This window comes from Coregonus lavaretus (genome assembly GCF_964263955.1).
Source record: "Coregonus lavaretus genome assembly, chromosome: 31".
NCBI classification, from domain to species: Eukaryota; Metazoa; Chordata; class Actinopteri; order Salmoniformes; family Salmonidae; genus Coregonus; species Coregonus lavaretus.
Genome location: NC_140018.1, coordinates 20,382,089 through 20,409,156, shown reverse-complemented (window position 1 = coordinate 20,409,156; position 27,068 = coordinate 20,382,089). Strand labels below are relative to the sequence as shown.

At 43.0% G+C, this 27,068-nt stretch overlaps 1 protein-coding gene across 1 annotated transcript; it reads left to right on the top strand.

Moving 5' to 3' along the window:
- The first annotated feature begins 6,923 nt into the window (after positions 1 to 6,923).
- LOC311106940 (uridine-cytidine kinase-like 1) lies at positions 6,924 to 26,476 on the top strand. The gene is made up of 16 exons (XM_084149343.1): positions 6,924 to 7,113; positions 7,598 to 7,618; positions 8,148 to 8,347; positions 10,523 to 10,629; positions 11,473 to 11,643; positions 13,249 to 13,320; positions 16,632 to 16,821; positions 16,978 to 17,039; positions 19,430 to 19,446; positions 21,063 to 21,161; positions 21,311 to 21,404; positions 21,531 to 21,593; positions 22,131 to 22,253; positions 22,704 to 22,811; positions 24,035 to 24,191; positions 24,941 to 26,476. Exons 1-16 carry the CDS (start codon positions 7,022 to 7,024, stop codon positions 25,015 to 25,017), a joined length of 1,653 nt encoding a protein of 550 aa, XP_084005469.1. The 5' UTR covers positions 6,924 to 7,021; the 3' UTR covers positions 25,018 to 26,476.
- Positions 26,477 to 27,068: the final 592 nt, after the last annotated feature.

Sequence of the window (27,068 nt, the reverse complement as noted above, 5' to 3'; positions counted from 1 at the left end):
CCGTAAACTCTCCTTCCAGACTCACATTAAGCATCTCCAATCCAAAGTTAAATCTAGAATCGGCTTCCTATTTCGCAACAAAGCCTCCTTCACTCATGCTGCTAAACATGCCCTCGTAAAACTGACTATCCTAAACGATCCTTGACTTCGGCGATGTCATTTACAAAATAGCTTCCAACACTCTACTCAGAAAATTAGATGTAGTCTATCACAGTGCCATCCGTTTTGTCACCAAAGCCCCATATACTACCCACCATTGTGACCTGTACGCTCTCGTTGGCTGGCCCTCACTACATATTCGTCGCCAAACCTCCTGGCTCCAGATCATCTATAAATCACTTCTAGGCAAATCCCCGCCTTATCTTAGATCATTGGTCACCATAGCAACACCCACCCGTAGTATGCGTTCCAGCAGGTATATCTCACTGGTCATCTCCAAAGCCAACACCTCCTTTGGCCGCCATTCCTTCCAGTTCTCTGCTGCAAATGACTGGAACCAACTGCAAAAATCTCTAAAATTGGAGACACTCATCTCCCTCACTATCTTTAAGCATCAGTTGTCAGAGCAGCTTACCGATCACTGCACCTGTACACAGCCCATCTGTAATTAGCCCAACCAACTACCTCATCCCCATATTGTTATTTACATTGTTATTTATTTTGCTAATTTGCACCCCAGTATCTCTATTTGCACATCATCTTCTGCACATCTATCACTCCAGTGTTAATACTAAATTATAATTGTAATTATTTTGCACTATGGCCTATTTATTGCCTTACCTCCATAACTTACCACATTTGCACACACTGTATATAGATTTTCTATTGTGTTATTGACTGTACGTTTTGTTTATTCCATATGTAACTCTGTGTTGTTGTTGTTTTTATCGCACTGCTTTGCTTTATCTTGGCCAGGTCGCAGTTGTAAATGAGAACCTGTTCTCAACTGGCTTACCTGGTTAAATAAAGGTGAAATAAATAAAATAAAAACATCAGTTATTTTTAAGTCTTGGCTCCAATAGTTCTAAGAGATTGTCAGTTGGATATGTTCTCTGCAAAGTTTTGTATTTCTTACCTATCATATGAACATCCTTTTCAGACTCATAAGATTCCCTCAAGGTTGCTCTGATGTCCAAAATATTTCAAATAGAAATGTTGTGATATTAAACTTTTAAGTTGCATCTATTTGAAAATATCTACATTGGTCAGTCCAAAATTGCCTTTCAATTCTGTAATGGAAATAAATGTATTTCCTGTTACCAAGTCATTCACGGTTTCTATGTTATGTAGACCAATTTATCTGTGAATTCTGAAAAGCTATCCAAGGATTGTTCCATAGGGTTCTGTTTTTAGGGAGTGATATAGGTTCTTGTAGAATACGTTAAATTTTCTTCCATATTCTTATAGTGTTCTTAACTATGAGGTTGTTAATGTTCTTAGCTTTATCCTTTGAAAAATAGACATGGAAAAAGATTCTGGGAATGAGCATGTGCATCTTTAACATGTACCCATTGTTCCTCTTTATTCCATTTAACTATATGTCACAAGTAAAAGCCTTGGGTAGCGAGTTGATACAATTCCAAGTCGGGAAGGTTAAACCCACCCTCAGACTTAGGAAGATGTCAAACTTTCCTTTTTATTCTATGAATTTTATTTGCCCATATAAAGTCTTAAGACCAAGTACACTTTTTTTTTTTAAGAATGTCTGCGGTGTCTTTCCGAAAATATTTACTATAACTTTGTGAGCCATGCCATTCTGAATAAGTTTATTCTACCTGTAAGATTTATGGGAAGATTGTTCCATTTAATTAGATCTGCTTTCATATTGTTGAGAAAGGGAATAAAGTTATTTATATATTTGTTTTGTTGTCACTTATTAAGCTTCCAACGTATTTCATATTTTTTTGGGGTCCACTTAAAGGATTGCTGTAGATCGTGAGTTATTCTTTTTCCTATTGCCATTATTTCATTTTTTCCCACGTTAATTTGAGCTAATCTGCTTTCTAGTGGTAAATTATGTGGTAAATAAGGTTGTTACCAAGCTGAACTAATTAAATATTTTGAGAAACGATCAACTCATGCTGCAACTGTCTGAAAATTCAAATAATGATCATATATGGTTATAAACGGTAAATTAAGCATTTGCTCATTTGTGCTAGGCTAACCTTACCTTGATAGCGATCCAGTCTTCGTTACATTTTGGAACTCATTTGGGGACTATTGTCTGAGTAAAGGATGTCAGGTATCCCATAGCGTGCAAAGTGTCTTCAGTTTTCGAATGACCGTTTGACTGTGTTCTCCAAATGGTCCACTTCCCAGAAGTTGGAGAGATAATCAACTGTGACCATGTAGTCGTTGAACTGGAACAGGTCAGTCCCTATTTTTTCCCAGGGATGCTTTGGTGCTTCGTGGGGCCTCAACGTTTCTTTCTGCTTCATACCCCATGCCGTGCAGGTGCTACATTGTGCCATGTATGTTCTCAGCTGTGCATTCATGCCTGGCTAGTAGACACACTCGCAAGCTCTTCTCAGACATCCCTCTGTTCCTATGTGTGAGTTACGTTTACGTTTACGTTTTACGTTTACGTTTAAGTCATTTAGCAGACACTCTTATCCAGAGCAACTTACAGTTAGTGAATACATATATATTTTTTATACTGGCCCCCCGTGAGGAATGGATTCTCTGCATTATCTCTGACCTGAGGGCAGTAGGCACAATGACTCGCTCACCTCTGAAGATAACTCCATTTTGCACACTCAGCTCATCTCTGTTGTGAAAATACATGGCTACTTCCAAGGGTACATGTCCCTCTCCCGAGTGGCGCAGTGGTCTAAGGCACTGTGCCACTAGAGATCCTGGTTCGAATCCAGGCTCTGTTGTAGCCGGCCGCGACCGGGAGACCCATGGGGCGGCGCACAATTGGCCCAGCGTCGTCCAGGGTAGGGGAGGGAATGGCTGGCAGGGATGTAGCTCAGTTGGTAGAAGATGGCGTTTGCAACGCCAGGGTTGTGGGTTCAATTCCCACAGGGGGCCAGTATGAAGAAGAAAAAAAATGTATGCACTCACTAACTGTAAGTCGCTCTGGATAAGAGCGTCTGCTAAATGACTAAAATGTAAATGTAAAAAATGTCCTTTCACTTCAGGCCACCCCTGCAGGATCACATTCTTCAGTGTCTGGAGCTCCCGGTCCAGCTCAGTGGCTCTCTGGATGTGCTTTAGTCTCTCGCTTGACACAGGCAGGTAGTGTATCATATTGATTGATTCCACTTCGACCTCCACAGGGCCTCTGTTGTCTTGTTCTGTGAGGTACCCCCTGCTCAGGGTATCGGCCAGAACCACATGTTTTTCCGGAACGTATCGGAGACTGACCTCATAGTTTTGGAGTCTCATGAGCATGCGTTGTAGTCTTTTTGGTGCGCTGAGGAGAGGCTTTGTCATGATGCTCTCTAGAGGCTTGTGATCTGACTGCACTTCCACTGTTCGTCCATATGTGAATTGGTGGAACCTCTCCATGCCAAACACCACTGCAAGCAGCTCCTTCTCTATGTGCATACCCTTTTTCAGTCTCTGTCAGAGCTCTGCTGGCGTATGCTATTGGTTGTCCTCCCTGCATCAAGGCTGCTCCTAACCCACTCTCTGAAGCATCACACTGTAGTACAAGCTGCTCTGTTGGGTTGTAGTATTTCAGCACAGGGGTCTGTGCAATGGCATCCCTGATTTTATTGAAAGCCTGCTCATTTCTCTCTGACCACTCCCACAGTGAGTCCTTGTGTGTTTAGCTGTCGCAGTGGCTCGCAGAGCTCCGTGGCGTGGCTGCAGAACTTGGCTAGGTAGTTTACCATGCCCAGGAAGCGCTGCACCCCCTGCACATCTGTAGGCCTAGGCATCTGTTTAATGGCTGTCACTTTTCCTGTGTCCACTTACAACCCCTCTGGTGTTAGCACTTCCTTCAACCTGAGCTGCAACTTCTCCGGATTTAGCTTGATATTGAGCTTCCTGCATCTGTCCAGGAGCATTTTCAGGTTTTTGTCGTGGTCCAGAGTCGCCGCTTCATCGTAGTCTCCTTCTCCCACAATCAGGATGTCATCTGCAATGATTTTGACTCCTGGAAGACCTTCCATTGTCTGGTTCAACTTCCTCTGAAAGATCTCTGGGGCTGGACTGATTCCCATTGGCATGCGCAGCCACCTGGAGCGTCCCATGGGAGTAGAGAACGTGGTGAGATAGCTGGATTCCTCCTCCAGTTCCACATGCCAAAATCCATTTTTTACATCACAAACAGAGAACACGCGTGCTCTGTTCAGTTCTGGCAGCACGTCTTCAATAGTGGAAAGTGGGTAATGGCTCCTCTTGAGCGCCTTGTTGAGAGGTTTCGGATCAATGCACACTCGTAGTTTTCCAGACGGTTTCTTCACTACGATCAGGCTGCTAATCCAATCTGTGCTTTTTTCAACTGCTTTTATCATCCTTCTTTTCTCTAGACCACTGAGCTCCTCTTTGAGTGGTTTATATAGTGCTACTGGCACTCTTCTCTTTGGCAGCTGGACGGGCTCCACTTGCTCATCCACTTCCAGCTTCAGTTTGCCGGGTAAGCATCCATCTCCCTGGAATACATCAGAGTACTCGTTTAATTTGCTCTTTAGTCCAGGATCCTGTTGTTTTCTCGATGGCCAGGATGTTGTGATGCTGCACAGTAATCAACTCCATTGCCTGGATAGTCTTACTGCCTAGAATGGGCCTGTGCACATTCTTGTTGACTACGATGAACACAACTCGGTAGGTTTTCTTATTGCGTGGATTGATCACTTTAAGTGTGCACTTCCCCAGTGGCGTCAGAGTACTCTTGTTATACATCACCAATACCTGACTGCAGGGCTCTAGGTGACTGGCTTTTATGAGGTTTGCAGGGATAACATTACAACTAGCACCACAATCTAGCTGAAATCGGACTGACCTTTTGTTGACCAGCATGGTTGCAAAGAGAGCTGCAATGGGGTCTGTGGTTTTCTCCTGCACCACGTTGATGCTCTCTGACTTTGGCCCTAGTGTGATGAAGAAAACATCCTCACCGCTCTCTGAGTCAGCTAACGCATTTTCCATTGCCAGGACTCTGTTTCTCTTGCTGGTCCCTGCACCTTTGCAAACCGTAGAGAAGTGATTGTTTTTTCCACAGGATTTAAATGTTTGTCCATATGCAGGGCATTTTTCCTTTTTTCTCTCATGTGTCCGTCCACAGTATCTGCATTGTACAATGCTCTGTCCCTCTGTAGGGTCTCCTCTCCCTCTCGGTCTATCTTTCTGTGTTACTGCATGCACTGCTACAGGGCCCTGCACATTTATGACTGTAGCTCTCTGTCTGGACAGTTCTGCAGCTCTTCCAATCTGTAGGCATTTCTCTAAACTGAGATCAGTCTCTGAGTAAGCGCTCTCTTAAGTGTGGGTCACATGTGCCACACAGAAATCCTGTCCCTGATAAGAGAGTCTGTGATTACTCCAAAGTTGCAGGTGGCCACTAGAGTCCTCAATTCAGTGAGAGATTTGTCTAAACTCTCATCTTGGCCCAGACTTTGCATTAAACAATTATATCTCTCAATTGTTTCATTTTTCTTTGGATCACAAAATGCATCCAGTGCTGCAATTACTTCCTCAACAGAGATAATACAGTAGCTTCACTTTGTAATCCTCAGGTTTTTCTCTCATTGTAAGAGCCATGTACAAATTGAATTCCTCTTTCCATCTTTTCCAGGTCAGTGCTAAATTGCAATCATCAAAGTCTATTTTTCCCGGAGGTTTCAGTGCATTTTCCATGGCGATTTATTTGTAGAATGGAACGTTAGCTACTTACAAATCTGCTTGTATCCAATAGCCAGCTAGCTATTGGATACGATAGCTAGCTAACATTAACGTTTGGCGCAATGACTAGCCTGTAAACGCGGCACTTTTTCAAACTGCCGCATGGGATGTATTCTTCCTTTACATCGATGAGATCCAGGTTCTTTTGAGTACCGCTGCCACCATGTTTCAATATGCTTTGCGTTGTAGTCACGACAGACAAAGATATATAGTTAAGCAAACTTTACTAGGCATGTTGTCAACCCGCACATTCATACAGTAAGTCCCAACTGGTTTCCGTTTCCTGTGTAACATCAATATGATTAACATCAATATTGCTACATTCATTACTACATTTAGCTAACATTAAATAGTTAATCCAGAGATTCTTACCTTTGCCTGGATTTGTCAGTCTCGTTCAGATCATGGCAATTGTAGTTCTTTGATAGCCACATTTGCAGATAATTATCATTTCATTTTTGGTGGGTAAATACAGGCCAATACAGGTTATCAAAACGTAATGCCAGGGTAAGCATACATGAAACACAGCCCTTATTTGAAGTGTTTCTAAAATCCCCTATGGGGAAAATGAATGGTGGAAAAACGATTGGAACCATTTCCTTGTTTGACTGCTAGGTTTTATTGGTATTATGACTCATACTGTGTGTGGGGTTAAAAACGGACAGACTATACTAAACAAGTTCCACTAGACCACGCCCAGAAATTGGGGACAAACAAACATAATGTGATGTAATGTTTTCCACACACAGCTACGTGTAGCCTACTTGGACACCGGGTCCCCACATTTCCCACTCTCCCATGCCGAATAGCCTGAAGCCACAGGGCTCTTCTTGCTAGCTCTATTTTGACATGGTTACATGTACATTGAGCAACACAGCAGCTTTTCGGCATGTTTTGTTATTTCTTTCCAAAAAAAAAATCGACTGCGAAATTGGCTATTTTTCAAAGGGAAATTATGTTTGTTTGTCCCCAATTTCTGGGCGTGGTCTAGTGGAATTCCTTATTAATACGTTAAAAATCGACTCGGTCTATCTAGCCTCTTCTATGGTCTGCCAACAAGTGAGGATGGAGCGCACTCCACGCACGCACATGTACACAAAGGGTGACGTCAGGACGCTTCCTCCAGTGTCTGTTTACGCGCTGTCCGCGGTGTGTACGAGATGGAAACATGGCAATGAAAATGAACCAAAACGATGTCCAGATGCCACAAAAAGAAGAGGGTGAGAAAGAAGAAGACCGGTCGACGTCTAGATCGGACAGGTATGTATAAATAATTGATATATGTTACAGGCTAACAAAGATACAGCAATACAGAGACAGGCCGACAGTGTGTCGTGTGGGTTGGCATGCTAACCAGCCAGCTATCATTAGCCAGGCAAAGCTAATATTTATTTGAAATAAATTATTTATGTGAGCTTATACTCAATATCTCAGCTACAATGATGGAAGCAAGCTAAGTATGTTGCCTAGTTACGTTGTATGTACTCAATGAATTAGCTAGCCGTCCGGCTAGGATAATGTTTAATTGCTAATGCTACATTAGCAAACGTTAGCTAATGCACCATCACCACATAGACGTGGCTGTGAATGTGGGTGCAGTGATTCAGATGCCTAGTTAGCATTGTAGCAGAGCAACAACACTCAATATGAACGTCCAGGTGTTAATTTCAATAGTCTAAAGTGTCTTTCTCTCCTTTTGCCTATTTGAATGACCACATTTCTTTCACTTGTCCTGTGTTTTCAGATTAGTGAAGAGGAAGAGTAGGTAAGGAAATCACTTTTAGACATACATTTCTATTTTCTACTCTATTTGACCAAATGATGACAGCCTTACTCATGCGAGTGCCTGCCCCATGCCCCCTGGCAACTGTGTGATTTCCTGGAGAGGGTGGTCAAGTTTTTCCCCTTCTCCCTCACCTACACAGACAGTACAGAACTGTGGAGCGCTACTAATTAGGGTTCCTCGAGTGTATGGACCCCCTCTCTTTTCTCTCCACAGGACAGAGACATTGTAATCAAATTGCCCAGATCATTGTCCTGATCATCATCATGGGGCAGGTATGAGCTTAAATGGCATCTCTGATGGCATATATGGATATGATGGCTTTTGTGAGTGGATGTTTGAAGTGATTCGTGTCACAGATTAATCCTAGTTAATAGCTATAATACAATCCTCTTCAATGGAAAATCTCTTCAAAGTTAATGGGTTATCCAGTGAAGAGCGCTAAATAATGACTAGGCTGAATTTGAGTGGAACTAACCTTTTTGTCCCTTGTGTTATTGTTGTGTGGCAGTGGAGATGATTCTCTGGGCAGTCTTCCGAAGCACCCCCGCTGCCCTCTGACCCCCTCGCTGTCTCCACGGAAACGGACCACCAGCCAGAGCAAGACTGAGCCACCTCTCCTGAGGACCAACAAGAGGACCATCTACACTGCAGGAAGGCCCCCCTGGTACAATGTCACTGGGACCACCTTCAAAGAGGCTTTTGTCATTGGTAAGAGAGCTGTCATTTGACATTTCTATTAGAGCTCTGCTACCCGAGCCCAACGGGCCCCGACGTTCTACATCGAGTTAGGGCTGGGTAGGGCCTGTTTTTTTCATCAATAACTAGGCTAATGGTAGGGCTCGGGTACCACTAAGTTGATCATTAACATTTTGAAGCTGAGACATTTGCTCGTGCTCTGCTGCGCAGTACAGTCATATCGGACGAAGATCATAACATGGTGTCAGAAGTGCTTCAACCTCGTGAAATATAGGACAGGAGATATTATTTCAAAAAAATGATAATGTTCGTTGAGTTTAGAGTGACCAAAAGTAGCTAACAGCTAACTGCTCTCTCATGTCTCTTCGTTCGTTGAGCAGAGCCAGAGATACTTTTGAGGAGATGGGAAACTCCACTGGAATCGTATTAACGCCCATTGTGTACGTTGACCATGCTACGTCAATGGGCTGCATGGTGCATTCTAGGCAATTCTGGGACAAGGAGAGCTCTACATCTAGGAGGGAATGGGAGTCAATTGGGCGCTAGCTCAAAAACCCAACATTAGCATGAATTTCGTCAAAAAGAAGTACAACATTACAAATATTTTCCAAGATTTTAGATAAGTAAGTTGTTATCTGTAAATTGTATAGCTTTGGAATCGTGACATTACATACTTTCGAGGACAATAGGCATGTTTCTCAACTCAGCCTGACTTTGAGAAGGGATTGCGTGACTATTAGTTTAGCAACCAGATGACAATGTGAACGCGATTGGTCGACAGTCTGCTGGGTGGGGCGTTATACGTTCCTCCATTCATTGCCCAATGGGATTCCTATCTCCTCCTTTCTCTGGCAGAGCAGCCCAAGCAGAGCCGTTGCTATGGTTATTCACAGACTTGGCGCCTCCATGAGCAGAGTGCATGCAGAGCGAGCTGCCTGCACAGGGAGTGAGTGACAGACAGAGAGGAGCACCTAATGAATTTACTAACGGAGAATGCTGTTTCTGGTTTCGGGCAGGGCCTTACATTTGGCAGACGCAATCTGGGTAGGGTAGGGCCTGAACATTGCGGCCATGGGTAGTACTATGGTTGCATAAAATTCATGCCTGTGCAGGGCTCTAATTGTCATGACTCATTACCTGCAAACTCAAACCTCAAACTCAACTTAATGAACAGAAATGACATGCACAGCAGTGGTAAGTCACCAAACCTTGTCCTGGAGAGTTGATAGGCAGTGTGGAAACTGGAAAGACATTTTGAAAAAGGTTTTCAGAAACCATAAAATAATAGGCGCTCATCATCAGTGCTGAGGGCATCCTCCATGCTAGCTTAGGTTGAAGCTTATATTCTACTGTTGGCCGGGGTCCTTCTGGTCATCCCAGTAAGGCACCCCTGTGAGCTTTACACACCATAATGAAGTGAACCATGTGTATGAATTACCCAGCCGGACCATGCTTTGTTTAAACATATCTGATCGGCTTGAGTGCTGCTGACTGACACAAAGGCTATTATCTTTAGTACGCAATCTGTTACTTTCAATGAGCCGGACTTGACTGGTTACATTTCACACTTGGATTTGTCCTGGCTGATGATTCCCGTAAAAAGGCCATCCTGCTGTTCTGCTCTGGCCAGCACTCTGCTACTGTGGATGAAATGGTAGGAAGTCTGCTCATGTAGAATAATCAACCTGTCTCAGAGGTCTGAGGGAGAGGAGTGAGGAGCGATGGTGAGCACATAAAATTATCCCTGAATCATCAGAGCCAGAGCTGTTTGATAGTGTCTCTAGTCAACAATTCCAGCCAGATTTAATTTCATTTACTGGATGGGTCAGTTCATGTTCTGTGTCAGTCTGATGGCTGAGTTTCATTTGTTGTGACAACATGGCTAAATAACATATTTTGAAAAACAGCTTATCCAGGCAGTTTTCAGTTCCATTTTGTTATCTTTCAAATTCTTTCTGTGCAAGTTTGTAGCCTAACTCAGCAGTTTTGAACTGCACCCTGTATTATCTGCACCTCTCTGATTTATGTATTCAGTACTTAATAATAGGGGTTCCACTGCCTGTGCAGCATCCAGTTTTTCACAACCACAGCATCTATTGTTGGATTCACTCCCAGGGTTGTTGTTTTAGATTCCTAGTGTACTTTTGTCAGGAGCCCCGTCTTACCCCCTCCTGTTTCTTCCTGCAGGCCTCTGTGGAGGAAGTGCCTCTGGGAAAACCACAGTGGCCAATAAGATCATCGAGGCTCTGGATGTTCCCTGGGTGGTCCTCCTCTCCATGGACTCTTTCTATAAGGTAAACTTGCATAATAAGCTATGTTTATAAGTAGGGCCTGGAATTTATCATTGGTGAGGTCACAGGTTCAGGAATAACTCCTAGCTATACTTATAAGATATTCTGTTGAAGGTAAACTAGCCAGTTAATGTAATTTCATGACCCACTTCATGCTGAATGCTTTATTGGCTTCCCCTCTGATTTGAGTATGGAAGCAGCAACACCTAGGGAGCACAGAACTATCAATACCCTCTAGAGGCATGCTCAGTCTACCCAGACAGAACCACTCAACTCAATAGAATTCTGAGAATGCTGCATCTGCTCCAAGAGATTGATTGAATTGGTTCCCTGTTGTTCAAGAAAGTTGCCTCTGCTTAACTTGATCAGTGAAGCAGAACAACAGAGCCTGGTGGTTGTGTGTACCCTGCTCTGTCCTCAACCCTCCAAACGGTTGGTAATTCATCCTGATTTGAGCTTTCAATTGCATAAACCCCTAACCGATAAGGGAGCTAATGGAATAATTAATATCAATTATGTCCCTAGCTGTGTTGGAAACAAAAGTCGATGGCGTTTAAGTATGTTTTACAGTAGCGGCCATGTTCTCATTTTAGGTGACAAGGGAATGGCTCTAACAACTCATGCTTTGTTGGCCAAATAGGCCCCCTTAGCACCTACACCTAGTTTATTGTGTACATCGCAAAGGCATGGACTGTAGGAATATTGAAATAGCTCCATCTTGCCCTTTGATGGGTGGAATGTTTGCCATATTGCTTCAACCTATCCAATGCTCTCAGATCTACACAAATGCAGGTCAGGCAAGAGTGTAATTGAATTCCTGAATCCTGACCTTGTTTCTCCCCCCAGGTTTTGACCAAAGATGAGCAGGAGCTGGCAGCTAAGAATGAGTATAACTTTGACCACCCAGAGGCCTTTGACTTTGAGCTGCTGGTGACTGTTCTGAGGAAGCTAAAGAAGGGCAAGAGTATCAAAGTACCCATCTACGACTTCACCTCTCACTGCCGCCGCAAGGAGTGGGTAAGGCAGACTCAGAAAATTGTCTTAAAGCAATAATCCACCCAAAACCACGCATTGTTATGATTTACAGTGTTAAATAACACTAATATGTGAGAACAATATTGTTTGTGAACAAATGTTTCATTTTATCATTATAACAACCTTGGTCGCAACGTGAAAATTGTGGTGGAAATCTGTTGGAACTCAATTAGACTACAAAACCCACAATGCAATGCTCTCTCTCTGGGCTGGTTAGCTAGGTAGCTAGCTAGCAAAAGTAGCTACACAATAATGCCAAAGTCAATATCAGCATGTGAAGTAGCTAGCTAGCTGTAAAATCGCCTAAACAAACTGCACTATCGATGTAGGAGTCTATAATCTCACCAAGTTGATCCTGCTTTTCGTCTTTGTGCATGCAGACATTGCTATGGCAATAACTGCCCTTTTCCACCGACTCAGGGCGTATTGCCTAATGGTACTTGAAGGAAAAACAGAGTTTAATAATTTGGTACATTGTTTAGATTGAGCACATCTAAGTGAAATCTATACTTTTTCATGACGATATAAATGGATGGATGTGTTCTAGACAAGTATGCCCATACCATCTATTGGCTGAATTGGCGATCTGGAGTGCAGGTAATTGTTTTAAAAGCGTTATGAAATGTGATAGTTTTATCCCCTATCTCCAGTGACGAGAATCTTTTTATAGGTATGACGAGTTCCTACACGATTTCACAGACAGACCACTTAGAAGTTAAATCATGGTGAAAAGTTATTTTACCTACTGATAAAACATATGCTTTCAATAAATTGACAGGAGTTTCATGATTATCCCTTTAATATATAAATATAAATAAAAGAGATGCAAGACACTTTCAATGATGGTCTTTTGTGTCTCAGCAGTAATCACAAAGAAAATGCTTGTATGAATTTAAAACCACTGCATGTATCGACTATCAACAGTGAGTATGTCGTTATGAGAATTGCATTCTGTGTTTTAATGTTTACTTTCATATCCTCAAGACTCAATGCAATTTCATGGCTGAAAGAAGCTACGCTATCCAGGGAAACGATAACATTACTTGTAACAAAAAAATAGTTTTATATCACCAGGGGGTAATAATGTGATAAATGAATGACACCATGAACACTATCCTCTCTCTCTGTATGAGATCCCCTCTTTCTGATCAATACGGAGGTAGCCTGGTCATTAACTGCAGCTCTGAGCTCGTCAGACTCCTGTAATGGGATTGTGACTGTAGCTCCCTGACTAGGCAGTACTACCTGAGTGATACATGTCTGAAGCGTGCACAGACACGGTTAAATCTGGACCCTTTGAGTCACTGAGAGCCCATCTCTTGTTTGGACAACTTGATTTTTAATTATGATAACATCTGATCTTAACGAGTCAGTTGGGCCCGTTCTCGCCAACCCACCGGTCTCCCTTTGCCAGCCATGTGCCCACGCCCTTACCTTACACACCTGGTGGGCACATCCTTCATAAGGCCTGGGAAGCCTGGCCCAGTCCCCGTTCTGCCATACGCTGTCTGTCTGCCTAATTATGTACACTGTACACCATCTGCTTTGTGTGGTGATAAACTCTTTATGGTGTGTACTTTTTTTCAGAAAACTGTCTACGGTGCCAATGTTGTCATATTTGAGGGGATTCTGGCATTTGCCAACAAGGAGCTTTTGAAGGTAAGGCTGTGTTGAGTTATTATAACCCGCTTTAAGGTGAGTGTAAGAAGATGAAATGCTCCCTTTTCCTTTCTACAGTATTTCTTCTTCTCTCTGGTCTCCAGTCATCCACCCTCTCCCTGCTCCTCTTTTCTCCCTCTCTCTTACCCCACCAGCCTAGCAGACCTGATTAATTACTGTTGCAGAGATGCCAGCCAGGCTGATTAATGGAGTGCCACTGCCATCCTGAAGCAGATTCAGGGAAATTAGATGGATTCGCTCTGCCGGATGGCTCTGTATTCACTGTTCTACTTTCCCCTGCTCACAGCTATCTGCTATGATTAGGTTTCATCCAGGGGCTGGCTATGGGTGACTGGGCTGGGGATTGACTGATAGAAATGGAGGGTGTGGGGTATTGTTGGGGACCCAGTGCTGCAGCAGTCTTGGCTAGAGTAAAACATAACTAACCTGAAGCCCAGCTCTCTTCAGAGAAGAGTGCATGAATAATTTCCCTTTAGAACAATGCTACAATACTACTAGTACTGTTGTAGTAGAATTGATGGCAGTTCTACAGGCAGCCCTTGTCAGCTTTGATTGTATTGGTCCTCTTTATTACAACATAGGTATACAACTTGTTACAAAGACCATGTTGGCTCATCTAAATCCATGAGTCTAGACCGGTATGATCCATGAGGTGACCAGATAGACCCAATCACATTTGTCCTGGACTTGTAGCCTGCCTTGGACTCTCGTTCTCTCTCCATTATAACTAGAGCAGGGGTTTCCAACCTTTTCTAGCAAGAGAGCTACTTTAAGTCGCGTGCTACACATTTTTTTTATTCTAGCTTTCAAATGGCCGCATTCTTCTCTCCCCTGCAACTCTTCCCCAGGTCCTTAGTGTACAAGAGAAAGTAGTGCACTATGTTTTGTGTCAATATACCTGGTAAAATAATGGTTAATAAAGAACGTAAAGGGGGGGGGGTTAAATCACATCAGAAGACAATTTGGAAAATAGAGAACTAACAAATTGATTTGAGTGTAATTCCCCTTTAATTGCACATCATGCGAGTGAGGAATGTGCCGTCCTAATATACCGTTCTAGCCATGGTTCTGTACTGTTCTAGCCATGGTTCTGTACTGTTCTGTACTGTTCTAGCCATGGTTCTGTACTGTTCTAGCCATGGTTCTGTACTGTTCTAGCCATGGTTCTGTACTGTTCTAGCCATGGTTCTGTACTGCTGCTGCTCATTTCATGGCAAAGTTTGCAAATAATAGATACAAATGATATACTTACTCATAATATACGTCTGTCAGGTAAGCCTACTTTGCAGTAAACTATTAATTGAGAAGGTTTTGGGGAAAGCATTTCTGTCAACCCACAAGACGGTTATCACATCAACTGGCTACACACAGAGCGATAGACAAACGTGCGCACCACACAGACAGACGGGCAATATTGCTGGAAATTAATTGGCAAATATTATGTTAGGTTTGGCATTTTAAGCCAATAGGGGCTAACCAGGGGTTGATTACGTAGTACCTGGGGTGGTGTCTGGAACTTGTGAGATTAGTTTGACAGTTTGCGATAGAACACATGCGATGGAAAATTTGCATATACTTTTGGAATTGTTTGGCGAGCTACTCATAGGTAGACCTGTTGGAGACCCCTGAACTAGAGGGTGTGTGTGTCTGGTAGTGATGGGGTAAAAAATCGATAGTTACGTATCGGGGATATTATTTTTGACGATATATCATATCGCTTTGACAATATCTCAATATTATTTTTGCGCTATTTGGCTGTACCTGAACCAAAACTGTTCTCCATCATCTTTTTAAATAGGGAGCCAATTTGTTTCAGCACTTATTTCCATGACTGATCATAACTCCTTTTCTCATGGCTCTCTTGTCTCTGCAGCAGACATATGGTGAGCAATATGTTTGGAACATCGAATCGCAATAAAATCACAGTATTGAATCACAATACATATAGAATCACAATACATATCGTATCAGCAACTAAGGATCGTGATAGGATCGTATCGTGAGGTCCCTGGCAATTCCCAGCCCTAGTGTCTGATCAGTGTGCCAGTGAATGAACAAGACTGTGTTTTATTAATGGTGCTGTTGATTGGTCCCTTTGTTCCCTTCGATCCACCAGTGCTGTGTGTGTGTGTGTGTACAGAAATCCATACAAATTTAAATCTGAGTGGTTGTGTTTGCATTGGCAAAGCACTTCTGTTCCTGGTGATTTATCAGTTCAGCTTTTGTACAGAGAGGCTGGGCTAAGCTGGGCTAGGATGATAAGCCAAACAAACAATCCAGGTAACTGGATGTACTTTCAATTTTGTTATTTCTATAGAAGTGTTGTAGTCTTTTTGTTGTAATTGTGGCTCACTTAGTACTAAATGTTCTTATCAACCGGTTTATTTACTTTCCTATAAATTCGCTCCCTCTCAACCCTTTGCCATGACTCCAACAAACATTACCGTGCTGACTGCACCAAGCGTCCGGTCCACTCTGGCCCGGCAATGAGCTGCCATCTTTAAGCTGCAGTGGTATAAAACGTTCCTAAACTGCCCTGCTCAAGTTTTTTCCCCCAATGACAGAGGTTCCAGTAAGAGAGAGAGCGATAGAGAGGGAGACTGAGTCTGATCCCAGAGAGAGGGAGGGCAGCTTAGAGGTTGATCTACTTCCAAGCCCCTGCTATGTCTTATCATGGTCCGTCATGTGGAGCGGCTAGAGCCCCACTCCTCATCCTCTCCTCCTATAGGGTGACCGCTCTGCTGGCCCGGTTGGTCAGGAAGCAGATTTACTGCCCAGTGACTGACAGTCTCATTGGTTCTCTGAGTTTACGCTCCAACACTTAATGGCCAGATAGTCATCTATAGCTCTTGGTTTTGGATTGTTGCCTATTCTTGTGTCTCCGTCACATACAGTGGTGCTGCTGGACCATTAATCCTCCTAACTTTAGTTTTTCTGAGTTTAGAGCTTTGAGCTCTGCCTTTAGTTTCCACTGACTGGCTGGTGACGGCTGTGTTTCTATTGATGTGTGTTCACAGAGCATCAAAGACCCAATAGGCCATCTTTACAGTAGATTCCCATTTAACTTATTTTGACACTGGGACATTGATTCCCCAACCATCATGTAGGTGGGTTACCCTGAATGTTGCTGTGGGGGCATTTACCCAGCACCCCACCTTGAAATGATATCTTAGGGAAACATTGCCCTATGAAAAGTCATATCTGTAATATTTAAAACTTCTGCCATTGGTTATGTACATGACCTCTCTTAACCATTTGTCTCTTTCTCTTCGTCTATCTTCCTCCCCCAGCTGCTGGACATGAAGGTGTTTGTGGACACAGACTCAGACATCCGTCTGGTCAGGCGTCTGAAGAGGGACATATCGGACCGCGGCCGGGACATCAACGGGGTCATCAAGCAGTACAACAAGTTTGTCAAGCCGTCCTTTGAGCAGTACATCGAACCCACTGTGCAGGTGGCGGATATTGTGGTCCCCAGGGGTGAGTGGCTTGTAGATAGATACGTTCTACCACAGTGTTAGAAACACTGCTTCTATGTGTAGAGTCTTTAGATTAAATTCAGAACAATAAAAACATTTTACAAATGATATCTATAGTGATTCTGCTATAAAATAGATGTGTGTTTGATTGTTTCAGGGGGTGAGAACTTTGTTGCCTTGGACTTGATTGTGCAGCATGTTCACAGTCAGCTTGAAAAGGTATGTGTGAATAATAGGTTTTTATCTCCTATACCCCTGCCCATAGACCCTAACCTAAAAGCATGTACCTAAGACCCTCCCTATCTCTGTACATGGTGTCATCTCTCTGGCTCACACCATGCTCAGTTTGTGCATGACCCCTATCCCATGGTTCATGATTAGGGTCAGGAGTTTTTCCTGACACCTTCCCTACCAGGAAAAACTCCTGACCTTACCCATGACCTCTGAACCCTGTCCTATCCCTCAACATGGGTTGGTCAGTACTGGATTAATGAAAGGATTAATGAAATGATGAGTCTCATTCTCATAGGATCTCTCAAGACTACATGTCCTATTAAAACCAGCAGACTCATATAGCTGTCCTGTCTGCACTGTTTCAATCTGGTAGTTCCAAGGTAATCCTGAATTCCCAGAGGCTGGTCTCCAAGTAGAAGTTGACTCAACCAGTTGCCCACTCCACTTCCGCCCTCTAGTGGCCGGGATTCAGCACCACAGGTTATGAATTTGTCATGTACATTCCCTGTCTCTGGTATCAGGCTGAACTCAACCCAACCCTCTGTTCACTAAGGGAACATAACGAGAATGGATTTATAACTGAAAGGCACACCTGTGTGTGTGTGTGCATGCGTCAAGGACACCCAACTTATCTGTCAGTGCCATGACCCATAAGTCCTAACTCCCATCTTTAACACTGTGCTCTCTGCTGTCAGACGTCCCATTTATGTCCGTACAAACCATGATCTATGTCCCTACAAACCATGATCTACACTGAGTATACCAAACATTAGGAATACCTTCCTAATATTGAGTTGCGCACCTCCCCCTCCCCCCCTTTACCCTCAGAACAGCCTCAATTCTTCGGGGCATGGACTCTACAAGGTGTCAAGAGTTCCACAGGGATGCTGGCCCATGTTGATTCCAATGCTTCCCACAGTTGTCAAGTTGGCTGTATGTCCTTTGGGTGGTGGACCATTCTTGATGCACACCGGAAACTGTTGAGTGTGAAAAACCCAGCAGCGTTGCAGTTCTTCGCACAAACTGGTGCGCTTGGCACCTACTACCATACCCTGTTCAAAGGCACTTAAATATTTTGTCTTTCCCATTCACCCTCTGAATGGCACACATACACAATCCATGTCTCAATTGTCTCAAGGCTTAAAAATCCTTCTTTAACCTGTCTCCTCCCTTTCATCTACATTGATTGAAGTGGATTTAACAAGTGACATCAATAAGGGATCATAGCTTTCACCTGGTCAGTCTATGTTATGGAAAGAGCAGGTGTTCTTAATGTTTTGTACACTCAGTGGATGTGGCTCTGTGGTGCCTTGAACCATCATCACTGTAATATGACAAACCATCTGTCACAGAGAGAGAGATAAGATGGAAGGTGGAGAGGGTTGGGTGGGGAGTGATGCATGATCACGTGACTTGTGTCTGAAGTGTACGCCATTCACGTTCAGAGTCTCACCTGTCGGCGTGTGTGTGTAAGAGAGCGAGAGATCAAGCATGTGCAAAGGAGAAAGCAGAAAGTGTGTGTCTCTGTGAGGATTTGTGGATTAAGGGATCTCTGTAATAAAAGGCCATTGAGTGTTCGGCGGTGTAGTAATGAATGATGTCCAGTGGGGAGAGACGGCGGCAGCTCGTCCTCCATAGATCATTATGAGTGACTGATGAGGACAGGGCCTGTTATAGCCTAATGAACTATAACACCCTCCACTAAGAGACATCATATAGCAAGACTGCTACTACTGGGCCCACTATAGTACTTCTGGTTAGGAAACCCCCTGGTTTGGTTAGGTTGCCACACTTTGCCATGAGCTTAGGGGCATTCTGTTTGACATGTACTAGATACTATGTAGGAACTATTTTGTTTATCAGACTAATAGATAAAACAAGTAAATCAATGATGCCCCTCCATGGGGTTTCCATATGGAAAAGGAGCTGAATACTGTATTGCCATTTTTTTTATTGCCCCAAAAATGCACATTTCAAATTAAATTCCCATGCTGTGCACTGGGCCTTGCTGCACCAGAATGTAGCCTGATCTAATGCAGGAGTAGAACCTGTACAGAGAAAGAGGTACCAGTTCATTTTAAATGATGGAAATACAAGCTGCATTGCGTGCAAATGGAAAACCAGTAAAGTAAAGGCACTCAGAGCTTATCTGATGAAACACTGTCTGTCTGATTCATGGCAAAATGGAGGGGAATGTAATATCATTGCCTTGTGTTTGTGTTTATTTAAAGGGAGGTGGGGACTGGGGACATTTGGAGGGTTGGAATGGCTTGTCTCATTTCATGAGTTTTGTTTTTATTTCTCTCCTCCCTGTGTGTGTTTGTAATCAAATACTTGCTAAACCCTGACTGAATAATGCACTCTAACCGTCTCAGCGTGAAATCACAGTGAGGTATGACTGCCACACCCCTCATATCTCTACCTCTCTCTCTCTCTCGTGGTACCTCTGTCTTTTCATTCTGTTTCCTCTCAGCAGAAGCTCAGAGAGCACTGAAATGACAAAAGGAGATGTGCCCAGTCTTGACAGAGTACTCATGTTACTATTTATTTGACCATTTTGGCATTTTTCACTGATGTTGACATTATCAACTAATCAAGGTGCCCAAATGTTTGCGTAAACTAAATCAATCAAATTTATTTATAAAGCCCTTTTTACATCAGCAGATGTCACAAAGTGCTATACAGAAACCCAGCCTAAAACCCCAAACAGCAACTGAAAGGCTGTGCACCTCCTTTTGTCTTTCTTCCACACTGTCAGTCATGAAAGCTATCGCTAACACCAGAAGGATGACATCTCTATGGTTCCACTGAGCTCTGGTTAAGACCTTAAAGAAAACTGCTGGGAGTAGCTGATAGTAGATGTAATGAATTCCTTTTTATCGAAAGATCAGAAGCAAACATCACATTAACCAAGGACTGAGTATACCCTTGAGTTTATTTATTTTTTATTTTTTTATTTTTTTACTACTCCCAGTCAGAGCTCATAACCATGGTGATGTCGTCTGGTCCTAAAGCCGTCCACTTGCTGAGCTGAACAGGGGCCCTAACTCACCCCCCCAGGGGCCCCTCTCAGCCTGGCCCCCGGCCTTCACACCGCCATCCTGACCTCTCAGCTTCTCCACAGATATCATAGGGCCTCTACTCTGGCCTGCTGCTGTCTAATTGGGATGTATTTTCTTTCTTTTCCTCCTTTCTTTCCTCTCTTCTTTGTCATCACTCTTGTTCTCGCAAAATGAATATTTGTCACCTTCTCCAGAGGAAACTCCGCTGGGATATGTGAGGATAAACTCCTGCATCTTCCTCCTTCTCTTAAGTTTGATCTCCCCCTCTCATTTCCTCCTCTTTTATGATATATTAACATATCCCCTGAACAAAAGCTAACAACCTTTGTTTGCTGTCATTGCTATTTTTCCAAGATATTGTTTTTCTTTGTCCTCTTAACCAGTTGCTTTATTCATTCAGTTTTCTCTATGATTTCTACAGTCTTAACTGTCCTGTATTTTGGTACCAGATATATACATTCAAACATCTAATTCCAGTACAGTACTACAGTATTTAGAGAGTGAGTTGTCTTGGCTTCTTGTATTGGCAACAACAATGCAGAACACATAGCCAAGTGCTCAATTGCTTTATGGCATTTCTATTTATCAATAGAACCACTGTTTAGAACTGTACAACGTAATAGTTATTTTCTAGATTTGAAATGGTCCTAGTGATGTTACGTTCAATTGTCTGCCGGTAAAGCACCATATGCTCCAGACAGTACCAGAGGAGCCTGTTAAAGCATTGCTGTTGCCAGTACCTGTGCACTATTCCCCCACCACACTTTGCCTGGCTGTGCATCTGTGACCACCATAATGCAATACATGTTTACGAGGAGGAAAGTAAAATATCTCCGTGGTATTTTACCTTTGTCCCCCTGGTTTGATGTGATGTGATGTCTGTGTGTTGTTGTACTGTGGTGCCTCCAGCAGGGGACAGTGGTCTGACTGTCTCTATGTTGTGAAGGTCTGCTCTGGCCTCGGCCCACCAGGGACAGCCCCTACCCAAGACCCTCAGCGTCTTGGAGAGCACCCCACAGGTCCGCGGCATGCACACAATCATCAGGTAAGAGCGTATAGCTCTGGGTGACCGCTAGGGCCCGGTTTCTCACCCTCTCAAAACTTACTCTGCACTGCCACAGGTTTTTAATGAATATACACACACCCCCTCACGCAGTCACTGTCCCCTAACCCGGTGTGTGTGCCTGCCTGCAGGAATAAGGACACTAATCGTGATGAGTTCATCTTCTACTCCAAGAGATTAATGAGGCTCCTGATAGAACACGCCCTCTCCTTCCTGCCCCTCAAGGTGAGTGGCCCTGCACACCTGCAGACACATGGCCAATACTATATTGCCCCCTACGCTCTGTGCACAACCATACACTAACATTGGTCTCTACTCTCCTCTCTCTTCCTTTCCTCTCATCCTCTCTAGCCTGTGCAAGTGGAGACTCCCCAAGGTTCCATCTATGAAGGGAAGAGACTCAGTGGTAAAAGGGTAAGGCTCTATACAGATACATCCCCAATTTCACAGAGGGTTTTGGGGCCTAAACTGCAATAAAGTATCAATGTAATCCCTGATACTACATTGCAGCAACATTGTCACAATCACTCTGATTGCTACTTGTAATTATTGGCCAAAGATTGTACAGTGATTAGACTAGTTTGATCTCTCCAGTTGTTTTGTTCATCACCATGAATAAAGGACTATAGGCATTGTTAACATACGTTTTACTAGATGCCTGCAGTGAAAACGGCTTGAGTCATAAAGTGTGTGGATGGGCCTGAGAGGATCATTAATTCCAGTAATTGTATGGTGATGTGTTTGAGTGGCTCTCAGTGTGAGCAGCTCTGTTAGACTGCAGGGTTGTTATAACTGTATTACTCTACTGCAAATGTCTGTCTCCTAACATCAGGCTCTGTAACATTGAGCGCTCAGTATGCTGATCCTTCAGGCTGCTCAATGGAAGTTTACATACAAACTGAACTGTGAAGGAATGTAAAGCCTGGTATGCAATGTAATGTGTGTGTGTAGGTCACAGGCGTGTCCATACTTAGAGCAGGGGAGACCATGGAGCAGGCTCTGATGGCTGTGTGTAAAGACATTCGGCTGGGGAAGATCCTCATCCAGACCAACCATGACACTGGAGAGCCGGAGGTAACACAAAAAAACCAGTCATATAGTTCACAAAGTCTTCTGTGTGTTTGTGTGGCCCTCTTATCTGTGTTGCAAGGCTGTATACACACCCAGACATGAACTCTTCAACCCGGAGATCATAAACCAGGAGTGTATGGGTCATCTGTTTTGGCTCAGTGACTTCATTCAAGGCTAGGTGTCAGTCTCTGGGCTAACTGATACACACTAGCCTCATTGACCTCAGGTTCATTGCCTCATCAGGATCACAGACCATCCATATTGTTTTGATATACTGTGTGATGTCTATGCCAGCTATAGCCTTCAAGCTTTGGACCTTCTTTCTTCAGCTTTACTGGTTTCATTCACAACAGATGCTGAAAACATGACATTTTAAGTTCATAAAATGCCCAAATGAAAACCATTGTATAAAATGTCCCATTTGTATAAAACTGTCCTATCGTCCCTGTCCAGCTCCACTACCTGCGTCTGCCTAAGGACATCAGTGAGGACTACGTCATCCTGATGGACAGCACGGTGTCAACTGGGGCTGCTGCTCTCATGGCTGTCCGAGTGCTGCTGGTCAGTTCTACTTTATTCTACTTCTCTGGTCTAGTCTATTTAGCATTAGCTGGGTTTAAAAGTATTATAGTTATTTTCTATTTTTAATATAATTGTCGTGTCTAGTAGTATTCTTCTGTTGTCTTATATTCTCATGTTTGTCTTCTCTAACACACACCTATGTTGAGACGTTAAGGCTTGGGGGTTTATCTATGGTTCTGCATCCAGATTGGTTACCCCTGAGACATGGCTGAACATGACAGATAGCAGAGTAGGCCTTGTCCTTGTTGGTTGTTGAGATGACAGGGAAATACCGTGGACGGCTACAGCAGCAGGAGATTAAGGAGAGATTGGGATGCTTGTTTGCCGTCATAAAACCCGGTTTGAGTTCAGTGAGTTTGAGGCCCTGTTTACTCATTGTGATAAGACTATAGCGCTAAATGTACAGCTCCTGTGCTTTAGCCTTCGCCCCATGTGAAATGTAAACATCTGGGGAGAATTATGGCTATCCACTATGGTGGCCAAAGTCTATGGTTTTGTTTGTCCTCAGAAAGCAAACTTTACTGCCTCTCTTTTTAAAGCTAGAATCCTTAGTTGCTACATACATTTTTGGACTTATAAAGTAATTATACATACCCATTGATTCTTGAAGAATTTAACTTTTATAAATGCCTCATGAGCTTAGTTCAACTGTCGTACCCCATCAGAAACCAAAATATACAATGTATACTAACTGTAAGTCGCTCTGGATAAGAGCGTCTGCTAAATGACTAAAATGTAAATGTAAACGTGAACAAACACTATATAGCCTCAAAACATGGTTAAAACTATCATTGATATCATGGATGGTCAGTTTTTGCATCCGTAGCTCAGTCTATGGATTTGAGTGGGTCCATCCCTCAGCTTCTTACCGAAACAGAGGCGGGGTGGCCGCTTTGTTATTGTTTCGAATAAGGATTCTAGCTTTAAAAGATAGTCATGGAGGTGTGTGTTTTTACTAGAAGCATTAGTTGTAGTATGCATGTGATAGGTGCAGAAGACATATCAGACAAACCCCATTAAGGAGTGCCTTTGACAGGTAACAGTGGAAATGGGAAGAGCTTGAGATCCCCACAAGTCTGGAAGTGGCTGCCTCTCTCCCCTTACACAGTGTGCTACAGTCACAAAACCTTCCCTCTAACCACCATTCTTCCTTCAATAGTCTTTAAAGGTCCCTATTTGCATATGTCTGTCACCTGGTGTAGGACCATGATGTCCAGGAGGATAAGATCTTCCTGCTGTCTCTACTCATGGCTGAGATGGGTGTCCACTCTGTGGCCTACGCCTTCCCTAAGGTCCGCATTATCACCACCGCCGTCGACAAGAAGGTCAACAACGAGTTCCACATCATCCCTGGCATTGGTGGGTGCTTCTGCTATCTCTCTGTCTCTCGCGCTCTCTCTCTCTCTCTCTCTCCTGCTCTCTCTCTCGCTCTCTCACACACGTTGTTCTCAATCATTCTCACTTAATCTAGATTTCCCTTCAGAACTGTGGCCTAATGCAGATCCAGTGAGTCTGCTGTTTGTGGTGTGACTGATCATTAGTGATATGACACATGTTGAAAACTTCCAGATTGTCAGACATAGCTGGTGCCACAGCCATTCAGGCCCAAGTGGATGGGCTTTGTTATGAATCACCTCAGACCGTAGCCTCCCTACTGTTATTTAATTTGACTGCTGCTCTTTAATTATTTTCTTCTTTTTTTTTTAAAGTTTTTTATTTACTTATCTATTTTTTACTTATTTTTTGTTCTTCTTAAAAAACTGCATTATTGGATAAGGGCTTGTAAGCATTTCACTGTAATGTCTACACCTGTTGTATTCGGCGCATGTGGCAAATAACATTTTATTTGATTTGACTCAGATGTTTATTTTATTTTACTTAACCCTTATTTTATCAAATAAGTTGACTGCGAACACATTCTCATTTACAGCAACAACCTGGGGAATATTTACAGGGGGGGTGAATGAGCCAGCTGGAAGCTGCGGATGACTCATATGTTCCATCAGCACTGCCACTGATCACACATCCCTCACTGACACTAGTCCAACTCATGTATTCACAATAATAACATGATTGACTGCTCTCCTCTCTCTTCTCCTCTCCTCCAGGTAATTTCGGGGACCGTTACTTTGGGACGGACACTCCCTCGGACTGGACCGAGAGTGATGAAGGGATGGACTACTGAGCTGAAGTTTTGCTGAGGGGGAATTAGGGGGGCCATCACACAAGCACTTAGCCATGCCAGCCAACCACTGACCAGCTCCTAAGAGCTCAGGATTCCCACTCAGTCAGCGCTGCTTATCATCTCATGCCATCCTGGGCACTGCCCCTTTGCCAACTCTACCCTCTCTGAGCAGGGTGAAAGGTCATAAGGCTACCTACTCTCCTGAGGAGGAAACGTGATATTAGCCTAGCTTTGTTACCAATGCCCATTAGACCATACATATATATTGATAATCTATCTATTCACTGATGAAAATACTTGATTTGTGATGTTGCTCGTTTGATTGTTGTTGACGCAGCAGGACCTGGGAAGTTGGAGGAAGAATCAAGAGAAATAAAAAGCCTCTGTTGGGTTGAAGGATGACCATTTCTAGTCCTTTTAATGTTTACATATTGAGTGGATCCGTAGAAATAGTTAAGATGACAAATCACACCACAGTATGAAATCAGGGAAGAAGAGTAGGACAGTCAGTGGCTGTTAGTGCCATATGTCTGAATATTATGGCGATGACCATTGTTATGCACAGGGAGACTTTGTATTATAACTGAGAGTGTACGTTACAGACTGAGGGTACAATGGACCAGGTAGGTAGTGAAAATATAAGGTAGTGTAGCTTTAAGCTCAATATAGCCTAAGTATTAGTTAACAGACATCTTCTATGGACGTTTTGGACTATCCTTTCTGGAGATTGTGTACTGTTGCCTTAGCTGTGACAGGTCTCAGGCAAAAAAGGGACTTCTTCGCTTCATTATGCTTTAAGATGTTTGACTTGAATTGGGAACATTATTTAGTACTTGAGGGCATTTTTGTTTTAAGGATTTTATTAGGTTTCCCCTCACTTATATATTATGCGTTGTGGTTGATGCAGAAAATGTTTTTTACTTTGCCGCCATTTCTCTGGGTAATAAATCAAATGTTATTCGTCACATGCTTCATAAACCACAGGTGTAGACTAACCGCTTACTTATGGGCCCTTCCCAACAATGAAGAGAGATAAATAATAGAAAAGTGATGATACGAAATAATAAATGAGTAACGATAACTTGGCTATATACAGGGGGTACCAGTACCGAGTCGATGTGCAGGGGTACGAGGCAATTGAGGTAGATATGTACATATAACTAGGAATAAAGTGACTAGGCAATAGTATCGATAAACAGTAGCAGCAGCATATGTGAAGAATCAAAGTTGGTGTAAAAGGGGTAAGTGCAGATAGTCAGTGTAGCTATTTTGTTAACTATTTAGCACTATTTTTAATTGAATTATATTTTTTCTGTGTAAATTATTTCCTTGTGTATTTAATGTTTTCTCATTTTAATTGATACCCCAGGTTGGTTCACAAAGGCCGTAAAATGTATGTTATAGTATAATAAAGAAATTCCCCGGGACATGCTTTGTCTTGGCTGAAACCATCATGGATCATCTGTTTCATGTTTTAATAGGCTGACCAGCTTGACAATTTAAATATTTTATGTTTTCTGGCCTTCATAGTTACAGGATGCAAGACAGAACCTTGGATTCAGTGGCTTTATGAGTGTTTAAATATAGTGTCTTAAAGAGGATCCAAAAGATGTCCTCAGGCATTTTTTGCCAAAACAATGCATATGCATATTGTTAGCTCAGAGACATTTGGACGGTAAACATAGTGTTCCATATTTGTCAAGTTGTGTGTATATATAATAAAAACATGTTTATGTATTTCCTTTAGGGAGACTGGTTGTCTTTGCTGGATCTCCATAGCTTTAGCTATGTCCGTTACCTCGCCCGCATTTCTGTTTTGTATAGCTTGAACTGTCCATGGGTGCCTGGTTACTACTGGTTATCTACTTGTGTGGTTCACACAGCTTGGTTAAATGTATATGCTTAACAATGTTCCATGAATCTTGATTTTTTTTGGGGTGTGCCTTTTGTTGATTCAACATTTTAAAAAAGAATGATGTAAGGACAGGGCTTGATTGGGCTGTTCTTTTTTTGTTTTTGTTCCCTTAGCAAAAAGGAATCTTCACACACAC